The sequence below is a fragment of the Engraulis encrasicolus genome, chromosome 3, assembly GCF_034702125.1.
Source record: "Engraulis encrasicolus isolate BLACKSEA-1 chromosome 3, IST_EnEncr_1.0, whole genome shotgun sequence".
Taxonomy (NCBI): domain Eukaryota; kingdom Metazoa; phylum Chordata; class Actinopteri; order Clupeiformes; family Engraulidae; genus Engraulis; species Engraulis encrasicolus.
The window spans coordinates 42,598,781-42,624,168 of NC_085859.1; the positions used below are offsets into that span (position 1 = coordinate 42,598,781).

The window sequence follows — 25,388 nt, forward strand, 5'->3', positions numbered from 1 at the left end:
CAAAGGCCTGGTGCACTCTCAATACGTCATCAGAAGGCCTACTGGACGTCATTTGGGATCCGGTTTTATGCCAGTGACCCTGGTTACCCTAATTAATTTTCACTCATCTCTATTCTCCTCCCATAAGGTAGAACATCTAAGTCCGATACTTTCGGGACTGGCGTCATGGTTACTGTTGCACATCACTGTGCCTCTTTCGGTCCTCATGCTCTATACTGCACTATTTTCCCCTTGATTCAACACTTCTCAGTCCTCATCACCCACCGGCAGGTGCATGTTTCTGGTCTTTAACTCCAAGACCTGAAATTCCAATACGCCTTCAATTCGTATGATGTTAGGCATTCAATTCTGTGCGCGCAGCAGGGATCCAGGTCACCCAAGGTAATCTCTGCACCTCTATTTACCTCTTAAAAGTCATAGCCTAATCCATGCCCAACGCGACTGACTCACGCTACCCATCACCCTCGGTATCTTGCACACGCTCATCATATCACTGCGGTGGCCCGTTTTCTCCCTGCCGATGTCCTAAAGCTCAAGCTCACTCCGTAACGGCCTATAAGGTATCCTCCCTCACAGGTGTTGGTGTTGGCTCTCGTCCCGGTAACCATTCATGCGCGCACGTTGCGCCATTTAGCCCTCATTACGCACTACTCTCTAGCAGTCGATAAGGTAACCCCCCCGTCACGTAGAGGTTGGTTTTGGCTCCCGGCACGGTAACCGTTCACACGCGCTCGCCGCGCCACTTAGCACTTATCACGCACCTTTCTCTGTGAGAGCATGTCCCTGCCTTATTTTCTTTCTGTTTACATGTTTGTCAATGTCCCTACATGTTTATGCCCACGTGAGGCAAGTCACTGCTAACTTAGTGCACGCGCATGCAGCGCCGATTAGATTAGTCTGTCTATGCTCCCCATGAGAGCGCCTGTCTGCCTTGTTCGTTACTTTCCTCCTGTGTCGTATGTCAATGTCCCTACATGTTTATGCCCACGTGAGGCAAGTCACTGCTGCTTAGTGCACGCGCACGCAGCGCCGATTAGAGTTTATCTGTCATTGCTCCACGTGAGAGCGCCTGTCTGCCTTGTTCGTCCTGTGTCGTATGTCAACGTCCCTACATGTTTATGCCCACGTGAGGCAAGTCACTGCTACCTTAGTGCACGCGCATGCAGCGCCGATTAGAGTTAGTCTGTCAATGCTCCCCATGGGAGCGCCTGTCTGCCTTGTTCGTTACTTTCCTCCTGTGTCGTATGTCAATGTCCCTACATGTTTATGCCCACGTGAGGCAAGTCACTGCTAACTTAGTGCACGCGCATGCAGCGCCGATTAGAGTTAGTCTGTCAATGCTCCCTATCGGAGAGCCTGTCTGCCTTGTTCGTTGATTTCCTCCTGTGTCGTATGTCAATGTCCCTACATGTTTGTGCCCACGTGAGGCAAGTCACTGCTGCCTTGTGCATGCGCACGCAGCGCCGATTAGAGTTTATCTGTCATTGCTCCACGTGAGAGCGCCTGTCTGCCTTGTTCGTCCCGTGTCGTATGTCTACGTCCCTACATGTTTATGCCCACGTGAGGCAAGTCACTGCTACCTTAGTGCACGCGCATGCAGCGCCGATTAGAGTTAGTCTGTCAATGCTCCCCATGGGAGCGCCTGTCTGCCTTGTTCGTTACTTTCCTCCTGTGTCGTATGTCAATGTCCCTACATGTTTATGCCCACGTGAGGCAAGTCACTGCTAACTTAGTGCACGCGCATGCAGCGCCAATTAGAGTTAGTCTGTCAATGCTCCCCATCGGAGAGCCTGTCTGCCTTGTTCGTTAATTTCCTCCTGTGTCGTATGTCAACGTCCCTACATGTTTATGCCCACGTGAGGCAAGTCACTGCTGTCTTGTGCATGCGCACGCAGCGCCGATTGGAGTTAAGCTGTCAATGCTCCCCGTGAGAGCGCCTGTCTGCCTTGTTCGTTATTTTCCCCTGTGTTGTACGTCAAATTCCCTAAATGTTTTACTGCCCACGTGAGGCCAGTCACTGCTACCTTGGTGGGCACGCGCACTCTGCGCCGACTAGAATTTCTCTGCACAGCTCTCGTGAGAGCGCCCCTCTGCTCTGTCAGCCGTTTCCTGTTCTGTAAACCTGCGTCCTGTCTTTTCCTGCCCCCGTGCGGTGCATTCGAGTAATCGCTCCTCATAACGGAGCCCGAGACTCTGCACTCTGTTTCAGCGCTCTACGTGAGTGCCACGTATTGCCTGCACTCCGCTAAACTCTGTCTGTCTGCTGCTGTCCGCCTTGTTCGTTATTTTCTTTCTGCTCTACAGGTCTGTCTATCTATTTCTCTGCCCCTGAGGGGCTCAATCACTGCTTCTTAGTAGACACGCACACGCTGCGCCGATTAGAGTCTCTCCCTGCCCCCGTGTGGCGCATTCGTGTAAATGCTCCTTATAACGGAGCCCGCGCCTTGCTGGTGCGTTACTAGCTCAGGCTCATGCGGCCCAGCTGTAGCATTATATGCCACAATCGGGTGCTTCTTTACAATTCACAAGCACTCAAAGCGGTACCTACTAGTTATGGCCGAAAGTACTCTATTTCACGTTTTCGAAATGTGGCCATGCAAATTCTTATCGAATAGCCTGCTATAGGTTATTACAAGTGTGCCACTCTCCGTGAGGGCCCTTGCTTCGTGTTTACATGTACTGCCCTCCGTGAGGGCGCCCTGTATAAGTGCATAAGTGCCCTGCATAAGTGCCCAAGCTGCAACCACTGGTGGTGGTGTAGGGGATTTCCATGCCCACTTCTTCATGTGGCCACAGGGGCCTGCCTGTTCCTGCCCATGGTTTTTGCAGTGTTCATGCTTGTCTCATTTCTTTGTCCTCCTCAAATGCTCTAGGTGGGTTCCAGTCGTCGCCTACGGTGGGTCACGCGTCTCCTCTTGTCCTTGTTCTCTCTTTGGGGGTAAGTTGTGTTATTTTCTCATGATTTCAATCGTCATCGGCAGTATTACAATCCGGCATGCCCTCCTTAGTTTTGGGGGTTAAAAGTCCAGTTCCTGCTGCACGGCTACGGCAGGCTCTACTGGATCCGCCAGCGCAAGACCCGGGCTGATGATTGGACCTACGCCAAATACTGTCTACTTATGCCAATTCTATTGTCAACTATGTTAACAACATTAAATTGTTAAATACGAATTTATCTCTCTGAGTCTTAATGGCAGAAATGTAGCCTGCGTTAGTTCTGCCAGGGAGACTCAGAGCACCTGTGCATTTCCCAGAGCCAATCAGCGGCTGCCATCGCCTTTATAGCGACGTGTCTAAACTCTCCTTTCTTGCTGGCTTTAGGCATGGCCGGTCCGAAATCTCCTCCTCCATCCCCACCGCCACCAGTTGGGTCCAGTCTTCCTGTCCGGGGGGTTAAAAGTCCAGTTCCTGCTGCACGGCTACGGCAGGCTCTACTGGATCCGCCAGCGCAAGACCCGGGCTGATGATTGGACCTACGCCAAATACTGTCTACTTATGCCAATTCTATTGTCAACTATGCTAACAACATTAAATTGTTAAATACGAATTTATCTCTCTGAGTCTTAATGGCAGAACTGGTTTTACCTGTCCAATTGCCTTATTTGGACGAGTACCTCAGGTAATTTGGAAGATGTGACAATGGATTGTAGTTTCTGAATCGAGCTTCACCAAATGTATCATGTGTACCAAATATTGTATCGAAATCTTTGATGGATTGCGTTTGGACCCACTCTCTCAAGTTTAAATAACACTTAAAATGGCCTGTATGGGTAGTCAAACCTAGTCTGATTATCATAGACTTTCAAATCTCTTCGAGACTTGGTCTGACCAAGAGCATAACAATTAACATTTCTCAAACAGCATTTCCCAAATGGCCTCCCTTGGTTTGCTAATGATTGTTTACTTCCCAACAAAGTGGGAGGAGTTCCCGTATTTCCGGGAACTCAGAAAGTACTTGCATTGACTCTTGACCTGACTGGTAGTAACGCTGAAGCTGTTGCGTCACTAGGAGGGCACGGCCTGGCTAAGTCAAACCTTCAGTTAAAACAAAAGTGTGTCGAGGGCGGCAGTGTTTAGCGTCTATGCAGGGCAGAGTCCTCCATGGATGGGTCTAGGAGACAAGTCCTTTGGGGAGGGACTTCCTGGAAGTCAAGGGAGACTGAAGGTCTGGAAGTAATTATTGTTAACAAGTTAAGGTGCAGGTTTTATGGCATTATTCTCTAAACGAATGAAATAATCACTGAAAAACTGCACTTTATGTTTGCTTGGGTAATCCTTGTTTAACGTTTATATTTGTTTGGTGATCTGAAAATGTTCACTGTGCCAAATGTGCGAAAAGGGGGGGAGGGGGAATCAGTGAGGGTGCAAAAACATCAGCACAGCACTGTACATGAACAAATAGCCTAATGCATCCATACATAAAACACGATAATAACATTACAAGTCAGTTAAACTGCATTAAAGGGACACTGTGCAGAAAATGGTCAAAAAGGGTACTGCATCTATGCTGCGAATTGAAAATGCCAAATTTGCCACAAAAAAAAAAAAATGCCAAAAATGTTTTTGCCAAATTTAATCTTTTCATGAATGTTTACGAAGTAATAAACTAATATTTTCTAGCATGGTCCAAGTACAGTCATTTTTGCAGCTAAAAATGGCTATTTCTGGAAATTCAAAATGGCGGACCATGGAGAAGATCCCCCTTTTCATGTAAGAAAAGTGCAAATTTTTCAGTCATAAATATTCCTATTTAATGGTGGTGGTAAGTATTCATAAAAAAGGTAACATTAATGCATGGGTAGCATGAATTCTGGAAATAAACAACTAATAATCTCACACAGTGTCCCTTTAAGTAAAACAAGTAAAACTGTCAGAAGACACTGCACAGAAAACAACCGAAGCATTATATTATTACATTACATTGGTGCAAACTCCATTTTATAGTTCAGAAAAATGTAACCATTTGATTCCCAAATCAGATTTACAACTGAAAAAGTCTGTTGGATTAATAGATGTCTTCATGCTCCAAAAGACACTCCACTCCAGTTGCCCTGCGACAATTCAACTCTTTTGACTAAAATGACCTGGATGATCAACACCAACACTAGACCTGTCTGTGCTAACCTTGTTAGGTCAGCATGCTCTGTAGGCCGGCTGTACTTCTGATCATGTTCTCTTTTGTGCGTCACTTTGGTTGAGAGCATCCGCTGAAATGAATGTAGTCAAATTTTGTAACACTTTATTTTCACAGGCCTTTAGTTACAGTGTACTTAGTAATGACTAATTAGGGACAGTGGAATAACTGGTGTCATAACATGTAGCCTAAGTACAACTGTAGTACATGTAATTACATCATACACACAATGTGTATTTTTGTGTCTCTATAAACCAAGGGTGCCTTAGGCCTCAGTTCAGACCTTTTGCCTCTCTAGAAGAATTCATCCCTTTGATAAAGTATTATAAAACCACTAAATCTTAGTATATTATGGTCACGGTATGTAGATACATAAAATATATGATGTCATTACATTTACTAGAGTTGTACTTATTACAGTGTACCTAATGAGTAAACACTGTAATTAAAGCCCTGTTAAAATAAAGAGTTACCAAATTCATAAAACCGGTCAATTCTGTGATAAAATGTCACGGATATAGGCTATTCAACAAAATCAAGGGTGAACTCTTGTCTCCTGACAATCACACGGAGAAAATAATTCACACGCATGTCAAGTCACCAGGGTGCTTGTCATAAACCATCCAATGTTCTACCTTTATTGCATTGTTTCCCCTTTTAACGCTCCACTGCAAATGTATCTTCAATATGACTCCAACTCTTTAAGATATGACAAAGTGTATACATGAGGGGCTGAAACGATGTCTTTCAGAGAGTCCTTGGTTACTTGGTTACAGTTTTCTTTTACGGCAGAGCTTGGAGAAAAAGACTTAAATAAATAATTTTTAAAAAGAATGTCTCTTGCGTTGTCATATTTCTGACTGACGGCATGCAGCTTGGCGGAGTATCCTGTGCTTTGGCCTGGCCTTGTGCTTTTGTTGTACAATAGCGCTGTCTGTCTTTCTGTCTGTCTGTCTGTCTGTCTCACAGGGCTAGAAGACTGTGTGTGTGTGTGTGTGTGTGTGTGTGTGTGTGTGTGTGTGTGTGTGTGTGTGTGTGTGTGTGTGTGTGTGTGTGTGTGTACTGCATGTGTCAGATTTCTTAACACACATCCAGGAGACAGAGAGGGGAAAGAACACATTGATACTAAGGCACAATAATTGTGTGGGCGGATGAATAGGCATGCCGCCCTTCACTGAAAAGAGTGATACACGCAAAAGCTGAGCGGAGCTGAGCTGACGCTCTGAAGGATTTTGTGTGTGTGTGTGTGTGTGTGTGTGTGTGTGTGTGTGTGTGTGTGTGTGTGTGTGTGTGTGTGTGTGTGTGTGTGTGTGTGTGTGTGTGTGTGTGTGTGTGTGTGTGTGGACCAAGGATAGTAGAAAGCAGAGTGACAAAAGAGAACAGCGTTGCCAGTAGAGGCTGAGGTGGATGAGACGTGACGTGCGTCAGACACCTCGGCTCATCCTGCGCCGGTATGCAGGTATTTCAGCAGCCCGTCAATGTGAATGTTGAATGTGAATGTGAATGTGTGCGGTGGTCCCTCACCAGGGGCGGATCTAGCCATTTTGGGGCCCTAGGCGAAATATAAACATGGAACTCTCAAAAGTCATTATAGAGACATAAAATTCTGTGTTTTGGTGCTATTTCAGTGTTTTGTCTCATATCGATCTTCGATTACTTTATGTAAGTGACAAATTAAGCTCAAGCCTATTTTTCTGTCTGTGTTTAACGCGACCTATGGAGGACAGATTTGGTCGGGGCCCTTGGCAATTGCCTTGGTTTGGCTAATGGAATGTCTGCCTCTGTCCCTCACTGCCGGACTCTTCAATTCTGTTCAGCGCACATTCATAAAGAAATATGCCTTGCTTTTTTACATCACAAAGGATCCGAATCCTATTTATTAGAAACTAATTACATACATCATAATGAATCCATATAAATGCGGACAATCATTCACTTTTGTGGAGAACATCTGATGAATTTTCTTTTAATTCGTTCGTTTATTTTATTCATTTATTCATTCATTTAACATGATTTTTTTTTCAGAGTCCACCAGCCAGGCCATGCCAGTCCCTGTCTGTCTGCCAATCGTCTTGCATGTCTCACTGCCCAGTTTGTCTGTCCAGAGACGCTCTATGTCTGCCTGCCTGCTTTTCTGCCAACCAATTTTGTCTACCTGCCTGCCTATGTGCAATGTGCATGCATGCCTGTCAACATACCTGCCTCCTCCCTCAATTAAATTCATTTCAACACAATTTCAATTAATTAGGGACCATGTACAATTGCTATTGCATGCATTGTACCAGAGTCCACGGAAGGCTATAACACATAAAAGCCTATGAACATACACATACACAATGAGTGTCAGCTTGTCTGACTGCTTGCTTGTCTGTTTGTCTAAGCTTGCCTGTCTACACGCCTGCTTGTCTGTTTGTCTGCAGTGCTTGCCTGCTTGTCTGTCTGTCTCCTTACCTGTCTGTTTACCTGCCAGCTTGTCTGTCTACCCGTGTCTCTGTCTACCAGGCCTGTCTGCCAGTTTCCTTGCTGCTGACCTGCCTGCTTGTCTGTCTGTCAGTCTGTCTCCTTGCCTATGTGTCTGTCTGTCTATCTGTCTGTCTGACTAGTGATGATGAAGACGTAGTCAGCCCACCGGTTGGCCTTTAAATCTCTGGCGTGCGCTTCGTGGGGCCCTGCCCTGTACCCGCAGGTGACCTTAGAACACAGAGAATACTTAATGACCAGCCCTCTCGCTCCCGACAACAGAGCACCAGGAAAAACCATCACTAGGGCCGCTAGGTGCAGGCCGGTATACTCAGTACATTTTGAAGTGTTCCTTCCACACTTAGAGTCAATTTAACATCTTCTAGAGTGTATTTGGTCACACAGCACACATCTAAGTGTTGAATTAACACACCATTTTTTTACACTGTGTACAGTTTATGTAGTGATGTTTTCTCTTGGCTGTTGCCATGGAGGCACTGAAGAGGGACGCCAAACAACGTACTCAAGACACCTGGACTTGACGTATGCACACACGATTCATTCACGGTCGATAACATGATGCCTAATTTCATGCTGTGCATATTTGTCAACTTCCCTCCTCATTCATATCAAGGGGAAATTGCGTCTTGCTGGCAGGATCAACTGACTACAGTAACAATTCTAGCATTTATTAACAAAACACTAATGCCACCGAAGTCATAATAACCATCACCCTTTTGAAAGATAAAAAATATAAAAAAAATAAACTTGTGTGGTAATCCTTTTTTTGCACACAGCATATACTTGTGATTCTAACACATCTGAGCCATAATCTGGCAAGGTAAATTATCTGAGAGCTTGGGCAATATGCCAAAAATATTATTAGGCCTATTACATGAAAAGCATGATGGTTAGGAGTATATGAACTTTGCACTTTGGAAATTCATATGCATTGTAAATATAATAGGCTACAATACAATACAATACAATATAATATAATATAATATAATATAATATAATATAATATAATATAATATAATATAATATAATATAATATAATATAATATATTTGTCCTAGATAAAATAAACAATGTGCAGAAAAGGACTGCCGTAAATGCGTACTTTTTCCTCCCTCTAATGTTTCCTGAAGTTACAAGGATCGTTGAATGAAGTTTCATTTACCAGCATCACATCACACGTCAAAGGTGGGAGCAGGTTCACACACTGAAAAAGACACTACTGTCAAGCACAAAGAGTTACTTTTTCTTCATCAGTGCTCTCTGTGCTAGTGAACACCTGGGTTTTTTTCTACATATCTTGAGTTTAACAATATTTTTTCCCAGCATCACATCATGCTAAAAACCTCACAGCAATACAACTGGAAGAAATCAATCTCGTCTCAACATACCGATAAAGGATGACAGATAATATCCAGATTAATTAATTCATAAATGAATCATACAATCATATAACTACCAGACTTCAAAATGGCTTTTTAAAAGACAGATATTGTGCTGAGCAACACACACACACACACTCACCTGATAGATGGCTCTGCCTAATTCCTCATTTATTTCTCAAGTCCTTCATCCCTCATCCTGGTCTCAGCACTGATAATCCCCGATATTAATGCATCTGGATAACATATTCTGGAGGAATGGCGCAGAAATGTCATACAACGCTCCCGCCGTACACAGACACACGTGTGATAGAGGGATAGAGAGAGAGAGGGCCTGAGTAGGGACTAAGCTGGACTGAGAGGAGAGGCACACAGGCAGGCAGGCAGGCAGCGACAGAGAACAAGAGAGCGAGAGAGCGAGAGAACGAGGGCGAGTGTGTGTGAGTCAGTCAGTCGAGGACAGATATGAACAGAACAGGTGTTGGAGCTCTCAGCTTTGAGAGAGAGAGAGAGAGAGAGAGAGAGAGAGAGAGAGAGAGAGAGAGAGAGAGAGAGAGAGAGAGAGAGAGAGAGAGAGAGAGAGAGAGAGAGAGAGAAAGCATAGAAAAATGGAATGATAGTTAGGGTGAAGGGTATGGGATTTAGAGAGAGAGAGAGAGAGAGAGAAAGAGAAAGAGAAAGAGGGAAAGACTACCTTTGTCAGGGTATCCTCCTCGGCTTGCGCTTTGTATTAAGTAGTCAAGTCTACCTCGGAGTATTGATGGTGGTGGATTATGGAATAGGAGGCAAGGCTGGTCTGTTTGCCACCCAGGCCTTCTCCAGAGATTCTTTAAGCATATATCTACTCTCTCTGCCTTCTCTAGTCATGCACTGTCTTTGGAGAGGGTGTCTATCTTAGTGCATCGCATTTCGTTCAGTCCGGAACACTTGTACACTCGCCTCCAAAGGAGTTGTCGCCTACCCATCTGTATGGAATAACAGCTAATAACCTGACTTTCAATTAATCACTTGGCTTCAGAAGTCTCTCATATGAAAGCTACAACCCTCTCGAATGAAAATGAATGTACAAAAATAAATTTCATGCACCAAAGAAAGATTGACCCTTTAATGACCACAGACAGGGCAGATTTTCACAAGACAAAAGGGATACAGCTCTTATGAGGAGCTGCATGCATGCTGCAGGTGTTTGAGGGCTTTTATCATTGATTACATCATGAAGTTAAACATGTATTGCTCTACGAATAGCGAATATGTCACCATCTCTCATTGAACTCCATTGATTTTCTTTTTTTGTGTTGCTTTCCATGATTACAATGACCCTAAACATACACCTAAGGTCAAAGTTGATTTTCTGGAGAGGTGAGAGTGATTCAGTGATTAAGTATGACACCCAATCTGCGTATTTGAAGTGTTTTGAAGTGACTTATCTGCTCATTTTCACATTATGTTCGATAGGCGACAAAACTTTTGTCTTGTGAAAATCTGCCCTGTCTGTGTTCAATAAAGGGTCAATCTTTCGTTGGTGCATGAAATTTATTTTTGTACATACATTTTCATTCGGGAGGGTTGTAGCTTTCATATGAGTGACTTCTGAAGCCAAGTGATTAATTGAAAGTCGGGTTATTAGCTGTTATTCCAAACAGATGGATAGGCGACAACTCTTTTGGAGGCGAGTGTATTACTTGGGGTTGAAATAAATTCTAAGGGGGTTTAGTGCAATTCAACTGGCAAGGGCCTCAGCCTGGCACTGACGTTGGACCTGTTGAATGCTATTGTTTTTATATTTTGGAAGTTTTGCCCTGCGAAATAGGCTATAATGTTTCATGGGGGCTGACATTTCTACACAGTAGAAAATACAACACTTACGGACTACTATGGAACAAAATACACTCCAGAAGATATTAAATCCACTCAATGTGTTGAATTTGCACTGCATCTTTTACTGAGTAGCAGTATATTAGTGAGACATATTTCATGCCATCATGCCAGTCACGTCTAAGCACTCGCCCCTTCATGAGTACCACAGGAGTGAAAGATGGATGGAGGACACATTCAAAACCGGAGCGAGAGAGAGGGAGAGAGGGAGAGAGAGAGAGAGAGAGAGAGAGAGAGAGAGAGAGAGAGAGAGAGAGAGAGAGAACCTCGGTGAAGGACAAATATCCTGCCAAACACCACAGCGTGTGATTAGGATAAAAATGTCTCTGTCTATTCATTCATTAAGGCTACATAATTTAATATTTCCCATCTCCTCTCCCTCTCCATTAGCCGCACTCCTTGCTATAGCCTCGCTACAGTCTTCCACCAACTGCATAGGCCTACACATTGCTGATAACATTTCATACATACATACCGTATGCTTTTATGGATGTACATGTATCTATTTTGTTCTTTTACATATCGTCATCACACAGGCCTGTGCCTGAAATGTGCGGAACAAAAACATTCTCCTTGCCTTACAAATAACGTCCTTGGCTGAGGCGATCAATTGAATGGTATTCTGTGACACAAAGAACACACTGTATCTTACTTACATTCACCCTCGGAGATGAAGCTTATGCGGTCACAAAAAGGCAGGCAGTACACAAGCCTTTAAAGGTGCGCTGTGTAATACTTTTAGTAGTTTTAATTCCGGAATTCATGCTGCCCATTCACAAATGTTACCTTTTTCATACATGCTTACCACCACCATCAAATTATTCATTAAAGTATTCATTATGACTGGGAAAATTGCACTTTTAATACATGGAAATGGGGATCTTCTCCATTGTTCACCATTTTGAATTTCCAGACATTGTTATCTGCAAAACTCACTGTACTTTGGTCATACTAGTAAATATTAATTCACTATTTAGTACATATTCACGGAAAGATCAAAATTGGCATTAGACAGCACAGTTTCAATGAGCAGCTAAGTTGCAATACCTACTCTGGTCACCATCCTACTACACAGTACACCTAAAGCTAGCTGGCACAAAACAGTGTCAGTTTGTGGTGTTGCCACCTGTCCTGGCTTTCCCGTATTGTCCCAGTTTTTAGTGGTCTGCCCAGAGGGCAAAAAATACAGTTTCTCTGACCACTGAATGAAGGGAACCATTACTTACAAGCTTACGTTTTTTTATCATAGGAATTGGAAACATACAGTAGGTGTGACATGAAAAAGGGCTCAGGAATGGGAATCAGCTGCTGGATCTCAAATGGTGCACTTGTGCACTCAGTGTTCGTGTTTCAGTGCGAATGTATGGCGTATTAGTTACGCACTGAAACATAGTGCACAAAGTGCACAGATGCGCCATTGGAGATCCAGCAAGTGTCTCACATAGACACAGTGGTAGGAGAATAATGAGCAGGGATTTTGGTCGCGTCGTAGCCATCTGGCATCATACGACAAGAGCCATTCATCCTGGAGAGGAAGAGGAGGAGGAGGAGGAGGAGGAGGATGAACGTGGAGGAGGAAGGTGAGGAGGAGGAGGAGGAGGAGGATGAACGTGGAGGAGGAAGGTGAGGAGGAGGAAGAGGATGGTAAGACAGAGGAAGAGGATGGTGAGGAAGATGAGGGTGAGGAGGAATATGAACGTGGAGGAGAAAGGGGAGGAGGAGGAGGAGGAAGGTGAGGAGGAAGGAGGAGGGTGAACATGGAGGAGGAAGGTGAGGAGGAGGAAGAGTGTTTGGTGTGAAGTAGGAAGAGGAAGAGGAATGGTGGAGAAGGGTTTGGGGGTGTTGAGAAGGAGGAGGGTTTATATGGCATTGTGGAGGAGAAAGAGGAGTAGAGGAAGAGGAGGTAGGGTGGTGGAGGAAGAGGAGGCAGAGTGGTGGAGGTAGAGGAGGCAGAGTGGTGGAGGAAGAGGAGGCAGAGTGGTGGTATAGTGGAGGAAGAGGAGGCGGAGTGGTGGAGGAGGAGGATGGGTGGTGTGGAAGAGGTGGGGGTAGCAGAGGGTTTGGCTGGGAAGGAAGGAGGAGGAAGAGGAGGCATACAGTGTGTCGAGGAGGAGGAGGAAGAGGAGGCATATACACATAGTGTGGAGGCATATATTTTGTGGAGGAGTAGCTGAGGAGGAGTGAGGGAAGAGGAGGCGGTTGTGGCGCGTATGAGTGCTGGAGGTGGATGTCAAGCCTTTCAACTCTACAGCAGTAGTGGCATGAAACCGTGGCATCCACACACAACCTTTAAGTGCTGCTCTTCCTGGTCGATTAAAAACAATGAGAGAAACTGTGTGTGTGTGCGAGAGAGAGAGAGAGAGAGAGAGAGAGAGAGAGAGAGAGAGAGAGAGAGAGAGAGAGAGAGAGAGAGAGAGAGAGAGAGAGAAAGTGAGGGGTTATGCTGCAGCTGGAGTGATTTTTTTCAGGAGAGCAGAGGAAACAAAGCCTGCTACCCGGTAATAGCAGCACTCTTCACATGAAACACATGCATACTAATTACTGTACACGGGACTCTACTGTGCAGCAGTGGGGTGGTCGGGGAAATCAACAACGGTGGGACAAACAGATGCGTTGTCCCGGGCCACAGGGAGAGAGGGGGCCCAAAAACTAGGTCCTCATCACATTGTTTGTTTGGGGGGGGTGCGCTTCCAGATTATTTTTACCTGGGCCTGGCTTAAGCGGTCAGCAGCAGTGGGGGTAGTAGTCAATCATTCTAGGCAGGGTTGTGTAAATCAGACTGTTCAATATCAATTTATGCAATATTGACTTCTCAAGGCAACAATTCAATTATTTTCAATACTGAAGAACGCATCTTTGCCGATTTGATTCGATTCAATGTTTCATTTAAAAAATAAAAAAAATTACAGGCAAGGTTATGTAAAAACGAAAGCTGTAATATCTGCAAGCATTTTTATTTGAGAAACATAATTAGTATTACAGTCAGTATTATAATTACTTTACTATAAATTGGTACAAAATTAATAAATTCAAATGTTGGTACAGGATAGTACAGTATGGTACAAATTAACATTTTTTTTTGCTAATTACAATTAGTTATGGTCCAAAATTCTTTGAGCACATTATATTCTTCACTACCCTGACAGCTCTGATATCATTGGAACAGAGATTAAGTTTGCTGAAAAAAGAAACCAGAAACAAATGAGATACAACACAACATAATAGGATATGCTGCTTTACAGTTATACCATTACACAGACACAGATTTCCCATACATCCTTCTTTGGTGTAGCCAGTGTATCTACTAAAAGGTGCGACACAAGACTACCGCTACTGAACTCACAATCAGCTGGGTTGCTTCAAATGGCCTGCCTGACTCGTTGCTGGCTAACAGCATTGCATTGCACATACTGCATTGGGGATGACACTTGTAGTCAGCTGACGTGCAGATGAAAATGTCCAAAACGTCATCTTTCTGAATTTCTGCCAAACATTGTATTGCAGAAATTGTATTGGGTATATCACTTGTAGTTTGCTGACGTGCAGATGAAATTGTCCAAAAATGTCACCTTTCTGAGTTCAGTAAGGTATTGCTTCAAGTAAGCCACTAGCCAGTCAGACGTTTTGTAAAACAAAAGGCCAATATTGGTATCAGCATGGATGTCCTGTTGAGGAAATCTTGTGTTTGAGTGGTCGCTTCTCACTGATCAATGCTCTCGTAGACTTCAAATCGGTACTGCAGACCATTCTCCTCCTGTGGGGCAGTGGGGACACCCGGGAACCTGAAGAGACAGATGAGATAAGATCAGTAGGACAAAGACATTACATTTAAGGGGCTCCAGGTAGGATTAAATGTTGAATTAATCACTGTCCCGAGTCAGCCGATGCTTATGCGAGTCATTAGTAAGGGCGGAATTCTCCCACCCGCTTAAGTCAAAAAAAGCGCGCAACGGCGCCTCCGAGCTTACTCAAGCCAGTGAGTAAACGGGGCTTACGCGCGATTTCATCACTTGCGCACTTTGGGTGGGGCCAGGCCAAAATCAGGGAGTTCCCCATGTTAATCAATCCTAAGCGTATTCTCCCGTCCACTTAAGCGTGTTTGCCTTTACGCGCATCAGAGGGCTGATGTAAGGTCAAGCGCCACTATGAGGTAAAATGTAATATTGCATTTGATGCTCGCTTGGCTCGCATTTTGAACATGTTACGGTATGCTTTGTTGATGTTCCTTACCGTCAGCGTATGTCCAAATCGAAATTCATTCACAGTTCCACATAAACATTCTTCAAAATATGACCAGCTGCCCAGAGCATGTTCTCATATCGGTGAACTTACAAACAAAAGCAGGTAATTAATTAATCAGTATGAGGATCATCATGTTGTGTCCACGGACGGTAACCAAAACCAAAAACACCTCGTCGCACCATGCACAAGTAGGCTAAATTGACAAGGCACGTCAGACTAAAGACCGCTGTTCCAGTCGTCCAAACAGCCACCCAAAGTATGCCTATTCAAAAACAACCTTCGCCATTTTTACTATGCTGTAGCCACGACGTTAAGTAAAGGTTTTTTATTGTAATTCCTCCACTTTTGTGATTTATTGGAACTCGTGCATATGTGCATGTAACCTATTACTTTCTGAACTGATGCCCGACATACAAAACCACCACATACTGAGGTAGGCTACAGGTTGTCCTATCTGTTTTTGTAAGGCAGAAAATATTTCCTGAATGTCATTACAGCTAAACGTAAAAAGGTAGGCCTACATATCAGAGCATGTCTTTGTCATTTCGCTTCTGGTCTCTATTACACCCCATCAGCTGCGCGTTTAAGTCCTGGCTTGGCATTGCATGCCCATGTCCAATTAATTCCCATGTCTGCGAAAGAATATCAACTCTCCGTTTTTTCATGACGATCGATTTCCTTGTTCATTCTTCAGCATGCATGTAGCCTAAGTGTAATATGCTGACGGACAGCTTAGATCCACATATTTCCAATAATTTTAATTACGGGAGAATTCCGCCCTAAGTGAACGATGGCTCTGGCGACCGCTTCCACGGTCTGCTGTGCTGTCAGAAAACACCACATGCAACTTTTGACAGCGCGGTCCAAAGGAGTGTCGTGGGAAACACTTTTCATTTGAAACATAGCTTTACATACCGTATTCAGATTTGTATCAACTGCTGGCATTCCGTGATGAAAAACAGCATTTAAACAGCATTTTTCATTACTGTGTAGATTTTGAGACAGGCATGCCACGGGCAAATGACATCATCCGACCTTGTGCCCCTTTAACTGTACATTACATTACATTGCATTTGGCAGACAATCGAGGACATGATCATAGCCAACATCACTAGCAGATACGAAGTGCAGATGAAATATACAGAACAACGAGTGCAGATGCAAAATAGGGTTAGTTTTAAAAAAAAATATATATAATTAAAGTAGAGGGCAAACATACACATCATGTCAAGAGTCTGGCCTGGGACTAGGGCAGCTCAAGTGTAGTAGATAGTCATGAACGAGGAGTCTTTACTTAGCTGATGCTTTTATCCAAAGTGACGTACAGTCCAATTCTTAGTGCAGGGTATTGGTTACAGTCCCTGGAGCAGTGTAGGGTTAGGAGCTTTGCTCAAGGGCACTTCAGCCATAGAGTAAGGAGTAAGGAGAGGAAGGGTCCGATTTGAACCCGGCCGCAACCCTCTAATCGAAAACCCATGTCCTTAACCACTTGGCCACGACTTCCCCCAAGACAGCACGCTGGCAGCACAATGTTTCGAATTCATCACAATAATGCAACATGTCATCATACAAGTACAGTAAGTAAGATAGTAGCATGACAATTTGAACCGCTTGTCGTGTTTGTGCACGCCTTTGCATGTTGACTTGTGCTGCACAACGCCCTGTTAGGTTTAGGGATGGTTTTGGTCTTGGCACAATTTTGCAACAATTTTGCCATTTCCCTTGCCTGTTTCACTGACCTTGGCAAAAGTAAAGCGAAAGAAATGTTGCTTTACTGACAGGTTAGGTTTAAGCCTGGTTAGGCACGGCGGGAAAACTGTGCAAACCTAGTTTCCGGCGGCACAGAGGAGCACGGCTTTACTTGCAAAGGCGTTGCACCTCAACGCAGAATGGGGTGAAATAAATACGGTGCACGTCAATGGTTAAGGTCAAAGGAAACCAAAGGCCACAAAACACAAAATGAAGACCCATATACATGACAGTTTTCCAAATACTCAAAAAGTAGTAATACTGTGATAAACGGAACGTTTTTAATGAACTAACCAGTAACCTATTGCTCACATATCTGATGAAAGCAGAAGGAAAACTTCAGGTGACGGCCTTGTGTAAGTTGAATTGTGAGGATTGGTCTTGTATAATTCAGACTTTTGTTTCGTTTTGTTTGAGCTGATAATGAAGTGGTCAATGACACTACTGTAGTGTGTGTATTACTGTCAGGGGTGCGGACAGGTGGGGACAGTTTTACAGGGCCCAGGGAGAGAGGGGGCCCATAATTAGGTCCTCATTACATTGTATGTATTGGACTCGGGGGGCCCTTTCAGATGACTTTGTCCTGGGCTCGGCCAAAGCTGTCAGTGGCCCTGATTACTGTGGCAATGCAAAGAGAGATAGAGGTGACTAATACACATCATGAATATGGATCTCTGCTTTGAGCAGAGAGCAGCAGACTGCAGCCATTATTGTGCATGAAGGCTTTGATGTTTTTTTCTGCATTCACACGTTATGCTCAGCACCAGCTTGGGTCATCATGAGACCAGACAAGCCATTTGGATTATTTAATCAAGAGGGGACACCTGGGAGGGACTGGCACGCCTTTCTTTGTGTGTGTGTGTGTGTGTGTGTGTGTGTGTGTGTGTGTGTGTGTGTGTGTGTGTGTGTGTGTGTGTGTGTGTGTGTGTGTGAAGTGGTTTTCTTTTTGTGGGTATATGCATGTGTGTGCTTATATGAGTATGCTTGATTTCACTGAGTATTCCCTGGGCATGTTTTTGCACTTCACAACTTTTCCATCATATTGCAATTTCATAGGAAGCACTTTGAGTCTGCTGTGTGAATTACTCGCCAATGTTGCCATAATTGCTGGGGGTACTAGTAACTTTTACAGTGATTGTTTAAATATCTTGTAGCCAGGGCTCTAAATTGTTTTTCATCACCAGCCAAAGTGGCTAGTAGGATGTTCATGCTGCACTGGCCTTAAGTGTATGTGAATGTTCATATATGTTGTGGTGTTTCATGTCCTTCTACAAAAATGAGACAATCTGCACACTTCAGGTCTTTTTTTGTGCAAAGCTTTACTTGACATGCAAGCTTTCGGTCATTTTCCAACCCAATCCCATGTCTAGCTCTTCCTTGTTTCCAGTGTGTACTCTTCAAGGTCTTGCCCAAAATACCTTTTTTTTTTTTTAATTAAGAAAAACTATGCATACTCAGCAGGCGTGTCGATGTTGGGGGTTCCCGATATGAAACTAGACGCTTGTTATTAGTAGTAATATGACTGCCATACTCACTCGGACAGCAGGCTGTACTTGGCCGTGTCGATGTTGGGGAGGAACGTGTCGCTGTCGAACTGCTGCAGGATCCGCGTGACGAACAGACGCCTCTTGCCCGAGCTCTCCATGGCCTCCTGACGGGGGCGAGATTGGCACCGAAATGGATTCATTTGTGGCTCATTAAACAAGAAACAAGGTCATTATTATGGGCAGATGGATAGAGAGACAGAGAGTATGAGAGAAAGACAAATACAGAGAGCGAGACGGAGAAAAAAAGGATGAGAAAAAGCGAGGGAGAGAGAATGGGTGGATGGGATAGATAGACGAAAAGGAAGAGAGAGGCAAATGAAGAGAAAGAGCACGAGAAAGAAAGAGAGAGAGAGAGAGAGAGAGAGAGAGAGAGAGAGAGAGACAGAGAGACAGAGAATCACAGACAGACAGACAGACAACGTGGGTGAGAGCCTGACTGCTCTATTCCATGCACGAGCATGCACAATACTCCCATGACAAAAGCTATGGAGGACGGCACATGTGACATGAATATTTAGAAGAGTGGACTATGCATGTCTTTATGAGAGCTCTGTGTGTGTGTGTGTGTGTGTGTGTGTGTGTGTGTGTGTGTGTGTGTGTGTGTGTGTGTGTGTGTGTGTGTGTGTGTGTGTGTGTGTGTGTGTGTGTGTGTAGTGAAGTGAACTCCGTACTTGTCCGCACAGGTTCTTTGTATTTCCAAAACACATTGTTGACATGTGGAAAAACAAAAAGCATGAAATAGTCCATAATGGCACCATAACTGGATACACTAAAACAGCCTTTAAACGGCCAATGATCACCCACTAATGTACCTATGCTGTAAAGATGGCGTGTAGGGAAGATATTTAACGCTTGGCTATGGCTGTGCTAATCACTGACTAAGTGTAGTAAATGACCCATAGGCTAAACACATCTGGCTCAAGAGTACACACATGGCCTATCTGATGGGAGTGGGGCACTGTGGTGTCTAAGGCCATCCAGAATCACGATAGCAGGCGGCTGATGACTACACTGGGATGAGGCACAACATAGAAGCCAAGATGACCCACGTGGACAACAGTGACGGAAGATGAATAGCGGAGTTTGGATTTTTCACTTTTGAAAAACAATTGTCTAGTGTCAATTGGCCTAATTGAATACTTCGGAGACGCACCAACAATAAGGAAAAGTGCGGCGTGGAAAATAACCTTTCCTAATGTCAATTGGCAAAATGTATTATGTTGGTTATTTTCAAACGAATGAATGAATGAATGAATGAATGAATGATTTAATCAATTAGTTAATAAAGAATCAATCAACAGAATTGGGGGAGGGGGGAATTTATGGTCAGCCCTGTGATGCCACAGAAAGGAAGACAAATGTTTTTTGTCCAGTTATTGGAAAGGACCGTTTGAGAGGAGACAGGAAGAGTAGGGTTGAAGACAGAGATAGAGTAGGGTTGGGGAAATGATGACCCAGGCCAGATTCGAACCTGGGACCCCATGGGCAACTAGTCCATATGGTAAGCGTCACCAGAGAGAGTTTATGGGTAATACGAGAGAGGAATCTCGCTACTTTTTCCGGGTGGTACTGTCCACTAAGTGGCGCCATCCAGACAGCGCAGAGGAGCGCCAAGGAGCGCAGAGGCTGTTGAAATGAATGGGGTCCCATGGAGCTCAACCACGATGCTGCCATTGCTTTGGGAGAGAATTGGTATCATCGTTTCATTTTATTTTTCCAAAAGGCAGGATAGATTATCCTTTCAAACAGCAGTTAGTTTGAATGTTTAAACTTGCTGGATCTTTGTAAAATACGTCTTTATTGTCAATATGACGTCACGAGTGGCTTCACACACTGCGTTTGGATTGGTCGGCCGGCTGCATTGCTGTGATCACGACGGCCGTAAAGCAAATTTGTTAGCAAGATGCTAGCGGAGCCTGACTCATAAATGCCAAAGCTGTAGGAAATCAGAAGGACATAACTCCCAGGTTATTGTACATTTCATTGAAATCCACATTGGTTTCTCAGAACTTACAGTAATATTGTCAAGTTTCAGCAGACAGCGAGCACAATTGTCAGTTATTAGCGCCAGCCTTATGAGCTCTGCTGTCTCGACAGCGCTCCCTAGGTGAACTGCAGGCACGGGTTTGAGGGCGAGATTCAACACTGTATGTAAACCCACTGTGGCGTCACAGTATGTCAGTCAAGTAAGGTAGTGGTGCGCACATCCAAGACGCAGGTGCAGGACAAGAGAGTCAGGGAAACTATGGCCTGGGTGGCCCTTGAGGTCGTCTCATCTGACCCCCCATATAATTTTAATGTTATGGAGTTTCGCATGAAATATGACATGCTTTGTAAAGATATGTTAGAAATTACATTTGCAATCTGATATATATTTTCAGGGGACCTACTGAAGGTGGGATCTGTTGTAAAGGTGGCCACCATCAATGTATGGCTAAAGTGCAGGGGGAAATCCTGGGCTATGTCTCAATTGACGCACTTTTGTCAGTGCACTGACAGTCAGTGCACAGTGCACACAGTGCACTGAGGTCTTTAGTGCATAGTGTCGTGGAAATATTTGAGCACCATGCACTGTGCCCTCGCTGGAAGTGACGGCTGAGCATGGCATTAGCTCGCCAAAATATGAGTTGACTACTGTTTACAATGCACAGCGTCTGGTGCTTGCATTTCCATGTCCTTCACCCCAAAGGACAACAATCACACATACAATACTTTGGTTGGCATGAAAAGGTTGCTGTCCCATCAACATTACTTATAGAATTAGGAGACTGTTGACCAAACTCTTCTACTGAACTGAATGCCACATTTCCTCCGTGTCATTGCCAACATGGCCGCCGTTTAGTGCGTGCAGTGTCCATCATTCAAGCACTGCACTTTTCCGCCATTGTTAGGGCATCATCCTCGCACTTTCAGTGCACTGGCTCAACTGAAATTTTCAGCGTGAGCGCCCTAGGCACTGAAAAACAGTGCCCGAAGTGCACAAGTGCGGCATTTGAGACACAGCCCTGGTTTGTGTTCATAGTACGGCCCTTGGAGGACTTTATAATATTTGAAATGCCCCTGGAATGAAAATGGTTCCCCAGCCTTGCTGTAGGTACTCTACTCACCCTGTAGAGGGAACTGCCACCGATGACCCACACCTGGTCGGCCTCTGGGGCCAGCTCTGCTGTGTCCAGAAGAGCCAGCGCCTCACTGAAGTCAGACGCCAGGTAGTGCGCCCCTGCTGGTGGCTGCCTGGGTTGCGGGGGGGGGAAAAAACCCAGAGAGAAATGTTTTTAACTTTTAACTAACTTTGAATCATTGAGGAAAAACGTAATTAAAAACAAGGTATTGACTTACTCGTTAATTTAATGAGGGGTGAGGGGTGAGGGGTACCTTGTGTACATTGAATTTTGCCCATGGCTTTGCTTTTTTTTAAAAAGTGACATTTACGTAACGTCACATTTCAATCCCTCTAAATATCTGAAATATCCGTCAGCGGCAGTGCTGAGGTACAACACCTTATTAATGCATATGACTTTCAGCTTAACGTCTTTTTACTTACTTCAGTTCTCTGCTGAGGACTATGTTGATTCTGTTCTTGAGGGGCCTGTTCGCAGCTGGAATGGAGAACCACGTCTTCCTACCCAATATAACCACGTTCTTCTTTCCTGGTTAACAGAACAAAAAAAACAGGCGTCAAAATCCGGATCAGAAGTGAAACCCCTGCCACCGTTTTCTTCCAACACAGGTGACTTTAATGAGTAGCTGGTCTACCGGTGTTGGGTACTCATTTTAATCAGCTGATTATGAGCTGGTTGGATCAAATTTGTGGCAGGGTCTTCAGTTTCTTAACCTGGGGTTGTCACCTCTGGCAAAAAAGCTCAATTTAAATGGCTGCCATTCTGAGATCTCAGCAAACCATAAGTCATTAAATAGAAGGGGGACACGTGTGTGTCTGTGTGTGTGTGTGTGTGTGTGTGTGTGTGTGTGTGTGTGTGTCTGTGTGTGTGTGTGGCATGTGATGAGGTCTTCAGCAAAGAAAGTACAGATGGTCACCACCATTACCATAAAATTAACGGTGTGTGTTTGAGTGTTGCCTGCACACACTTGTGTGTGTGTGTGTGTGTGTGTGTGTGTTTAACAATTCATTGTAAAGCAGGAAAGAGCAGCTCTCAGCTACAGTTTAGCTGAAAACACCTTTCAACCTGACCTTAGTATCAGCAAAAGTGTATCTTTATGGGTCACTTTTATAAGATCTTCACATGATGTGCATGGCAATGCAAGCAATATAGATTTGTGCCAGTGATGCAATCCTACCTTCAACTGTGGGAGTCATGGTCATCTTCTGGAAATGCTTGAATTCGTTACTGTTTACAGTGAAGACAAAAACATACATTACAAAAGTTATCTTGGGCACAAAACTGCAGATACACAATAAACTCGTGCCATACATCTGCCTACTACACACTGTCTGCATTCAATAATGACCACATGGTCTGACACAACAGCACTGGGCATGCCATCAAATCATCTTCAACCCTTCTTTATGCCCCGTGTACATCAAGCGCTACCAACGCGACCGGGTAGCTGGGGTAGTTGAAGAAGTTTCGCCATGAATTCGTTTTATTCGCTCTGGACGCTGCACTGACATGTTTGATTCAGCTAATCACATAACGGCTCTGTCTTGACAGCCTGGGACATTCCTCGATATGAACGTTCCGATTGGTTTTCGCCGAACAGCGTCATAGCGAATTCGCTTAAGATTAGCTTGAGTTTAATCGTCAAAAGTCGCCCTGGTCGCTCAAGAAGCTTCGCCCCTGGCGAATTCGCTCCGGTAGCGCTGGTCGCGCACCCTCCATAGAGAATGAATGACTTCCGTCGCTTCATTCGCGTTGGTCGCTCCCGATGTACACGGGGCATTATTCGGACAAATTATCGGTGCATTCTTACAGTGAGCTTCTGTTTCACAAGCCTTATTTTGTTCTAAGTGGACCACCAACTCCAACACTCTTGTGTAAACAAAGCAGGCAGACTTTACACCACAGCTTGCGGTGTATGCCATTCAGTCAGGACGATGGTTGCCGTTTACTAGGCCTACACATTATAACACAGTTTATCATCAACGTTGCAAATTGAAGCTCAAGCTTCAATCAGAAGGACATTGCCGGGATACCGAAATCCAGAAGGAAACATTTGCAATAACATCAGGTCGTAGAACTACACATTACATTATCTTACCTTAACCTGGTAGGATGCCATGGAAGATTTCCATTCTTGCCTATGCCCATATCAGGACAAACAGCTACGATACAATTCAGGACCCGAGACATCATAAGCAATGCGTAGGTAATAAACAACAATAAATGTGCAATTAGCTCTGTAACACCGCACTTCTCTTCGCACTGCAGAGAGCTGCTACTTGTCCTGTTCCCGCCAGCCCAGCAGTTGCAAAACTGACTGACGCTAATGACGTAAGAGCTCATTTCAGAGAAAGGAGAAATCTATGGCGCCCCCTATGGTCCTTGTCGAAGAATGGCAGGAACATTAAAACTCAGCACAGATCTCCAGATATCTGTCTCTCTGTGTTCCAAGTGTTATATGACCTACTGTCTGTTTTTCGCCCATATTGTGAAAATGACAAATTAATGAAATTGCTGTAGGGGATTGTGATTGTTTATGCCCTCCAGCTGATTTTCATAATAAATTTGGGGCCCTACACCAAATACCCCTGTCACACACACAGTTTCGCTGACAGCTTTGGCTGGGACCAGTACAAAGTCCTCTGAAAGGGGCCCACCCAATAGATTCAATGTAACGAGGACAAAATTATAGGCCCAAATCTCCCTGTGCCCGGGACAACTGACCCCTTTGTTCCCCCTTCTCGACTTCCCTGCACACACACACATACACACACACAAACACACACACTAGGGCTGTAACGATACATTCAACTCACGATTCGGTTCGGATCACGATTTTTGACCTACGGTTCGATACACCCCACGATTTCTGAAATGTATCTCCACTGAAGTTTGGAAACACTATCACATCAAATCATAAGGTTGTTTTCTGGACTAATGGGTATTAAAACGTTTAAAGCGCGTATCACGATACTGCCTCCTTGTATCACGATACAGTATTGTGACTCTGTGTATCACAATTTCTCAGTTCGATACAATATCGTTACAGCCCTAACACACACACACACACACACACACACACACACACACACACACACACACACACACACACACACACACACACACACTTTTTACAAGCACCCACCCTTGACCGGGGCACACATGTCCCTTATACATTATGCAGTCTATGTACAGTATATCTCATGAATTAAACATAATCTAATTTAGCAGGCCGTAAGACTGGAAGGTGAAGGACAGTCTACGGTCTTGCCAGTTTGCAGTTAGACTACTGTATTATTCTAAGTATCGGGGACAAAAACATAATCTGCGCTTATCATCAGTGTGATTTCTGGTAAGTTGTGATAGTGGCTGACTTTTACGGGAAGAGAACGACCCTGAGAATGGGTCAGCTGTGGAATATTGCAGCGGGACAGGCCTGTCACAACCAGGTAAGCTACAGTAACTAGGCAATTGACAATGGGCCCCCAGATGAAAGGGGGGGGCTGATACTGACTGGCACTGACTCGTATTCAAATTACAGAGATGACAAGTGACAAGTGAATGTGGCAAGAACTTCCTAAATTCAATTGCCGAAAAAGATGACAGTGCGTGCGATCAAAATCTGTCTTGAGGGGGGCCATGTCCATTAGTCTGAAGAGACAATTCCCTCTTTGCTTAGGGCCCCCAAATACTGTGCCTTGAAACGGCCCTGCAGTGAGACAACACAAAGTCAGACCCCTATAAAACCTGAACACTTGTGGAGACCAATCAACTTGGTTTGGACACTGAGACAGGTAAGACACTTTCGCCTCAAGCACACTGCGAGCATGAGATGTAAGCTTAGCGAATCCGGAGATATC

At 44.5% G+C, this 25,388-nt stretch overlaps 1 protein-coding gene across 1 annotated transcript; it reads right to left on the bottom strand.

The window, feature by feature from the left end:
• Positions 1–13,783: 13,783 nt before the first annotated feature.
• On the bottom strand, positions 13,784–23,844 carry dhfr (dihydrofolate reductase). The gene is made up of 6 exons (XM_063194509.1): positions 23,627–23,844; positions 22,706–22,755; positions 21,951–22,056; positions 21,514–21,640; positions 18,395–18,510; positions 13,784–14,650 (listed from the first exon to the last, which is right to left on the bottom strand). The coding sequence occupies exons 1-6, from the start codon at positions 23,719–23,721 to the stop codon at positions 14,569–14,571; spliced, it is 576 nt and encodes a 191-aa protein (XP_063050579.1). The 5' UTR covers positions 23,722–23,844; the 3' UTR covers positions 13,784–14,568.
• Between the last annotated feature and the right edge of the window lie 1,544 nt (positions 23,845–25,388).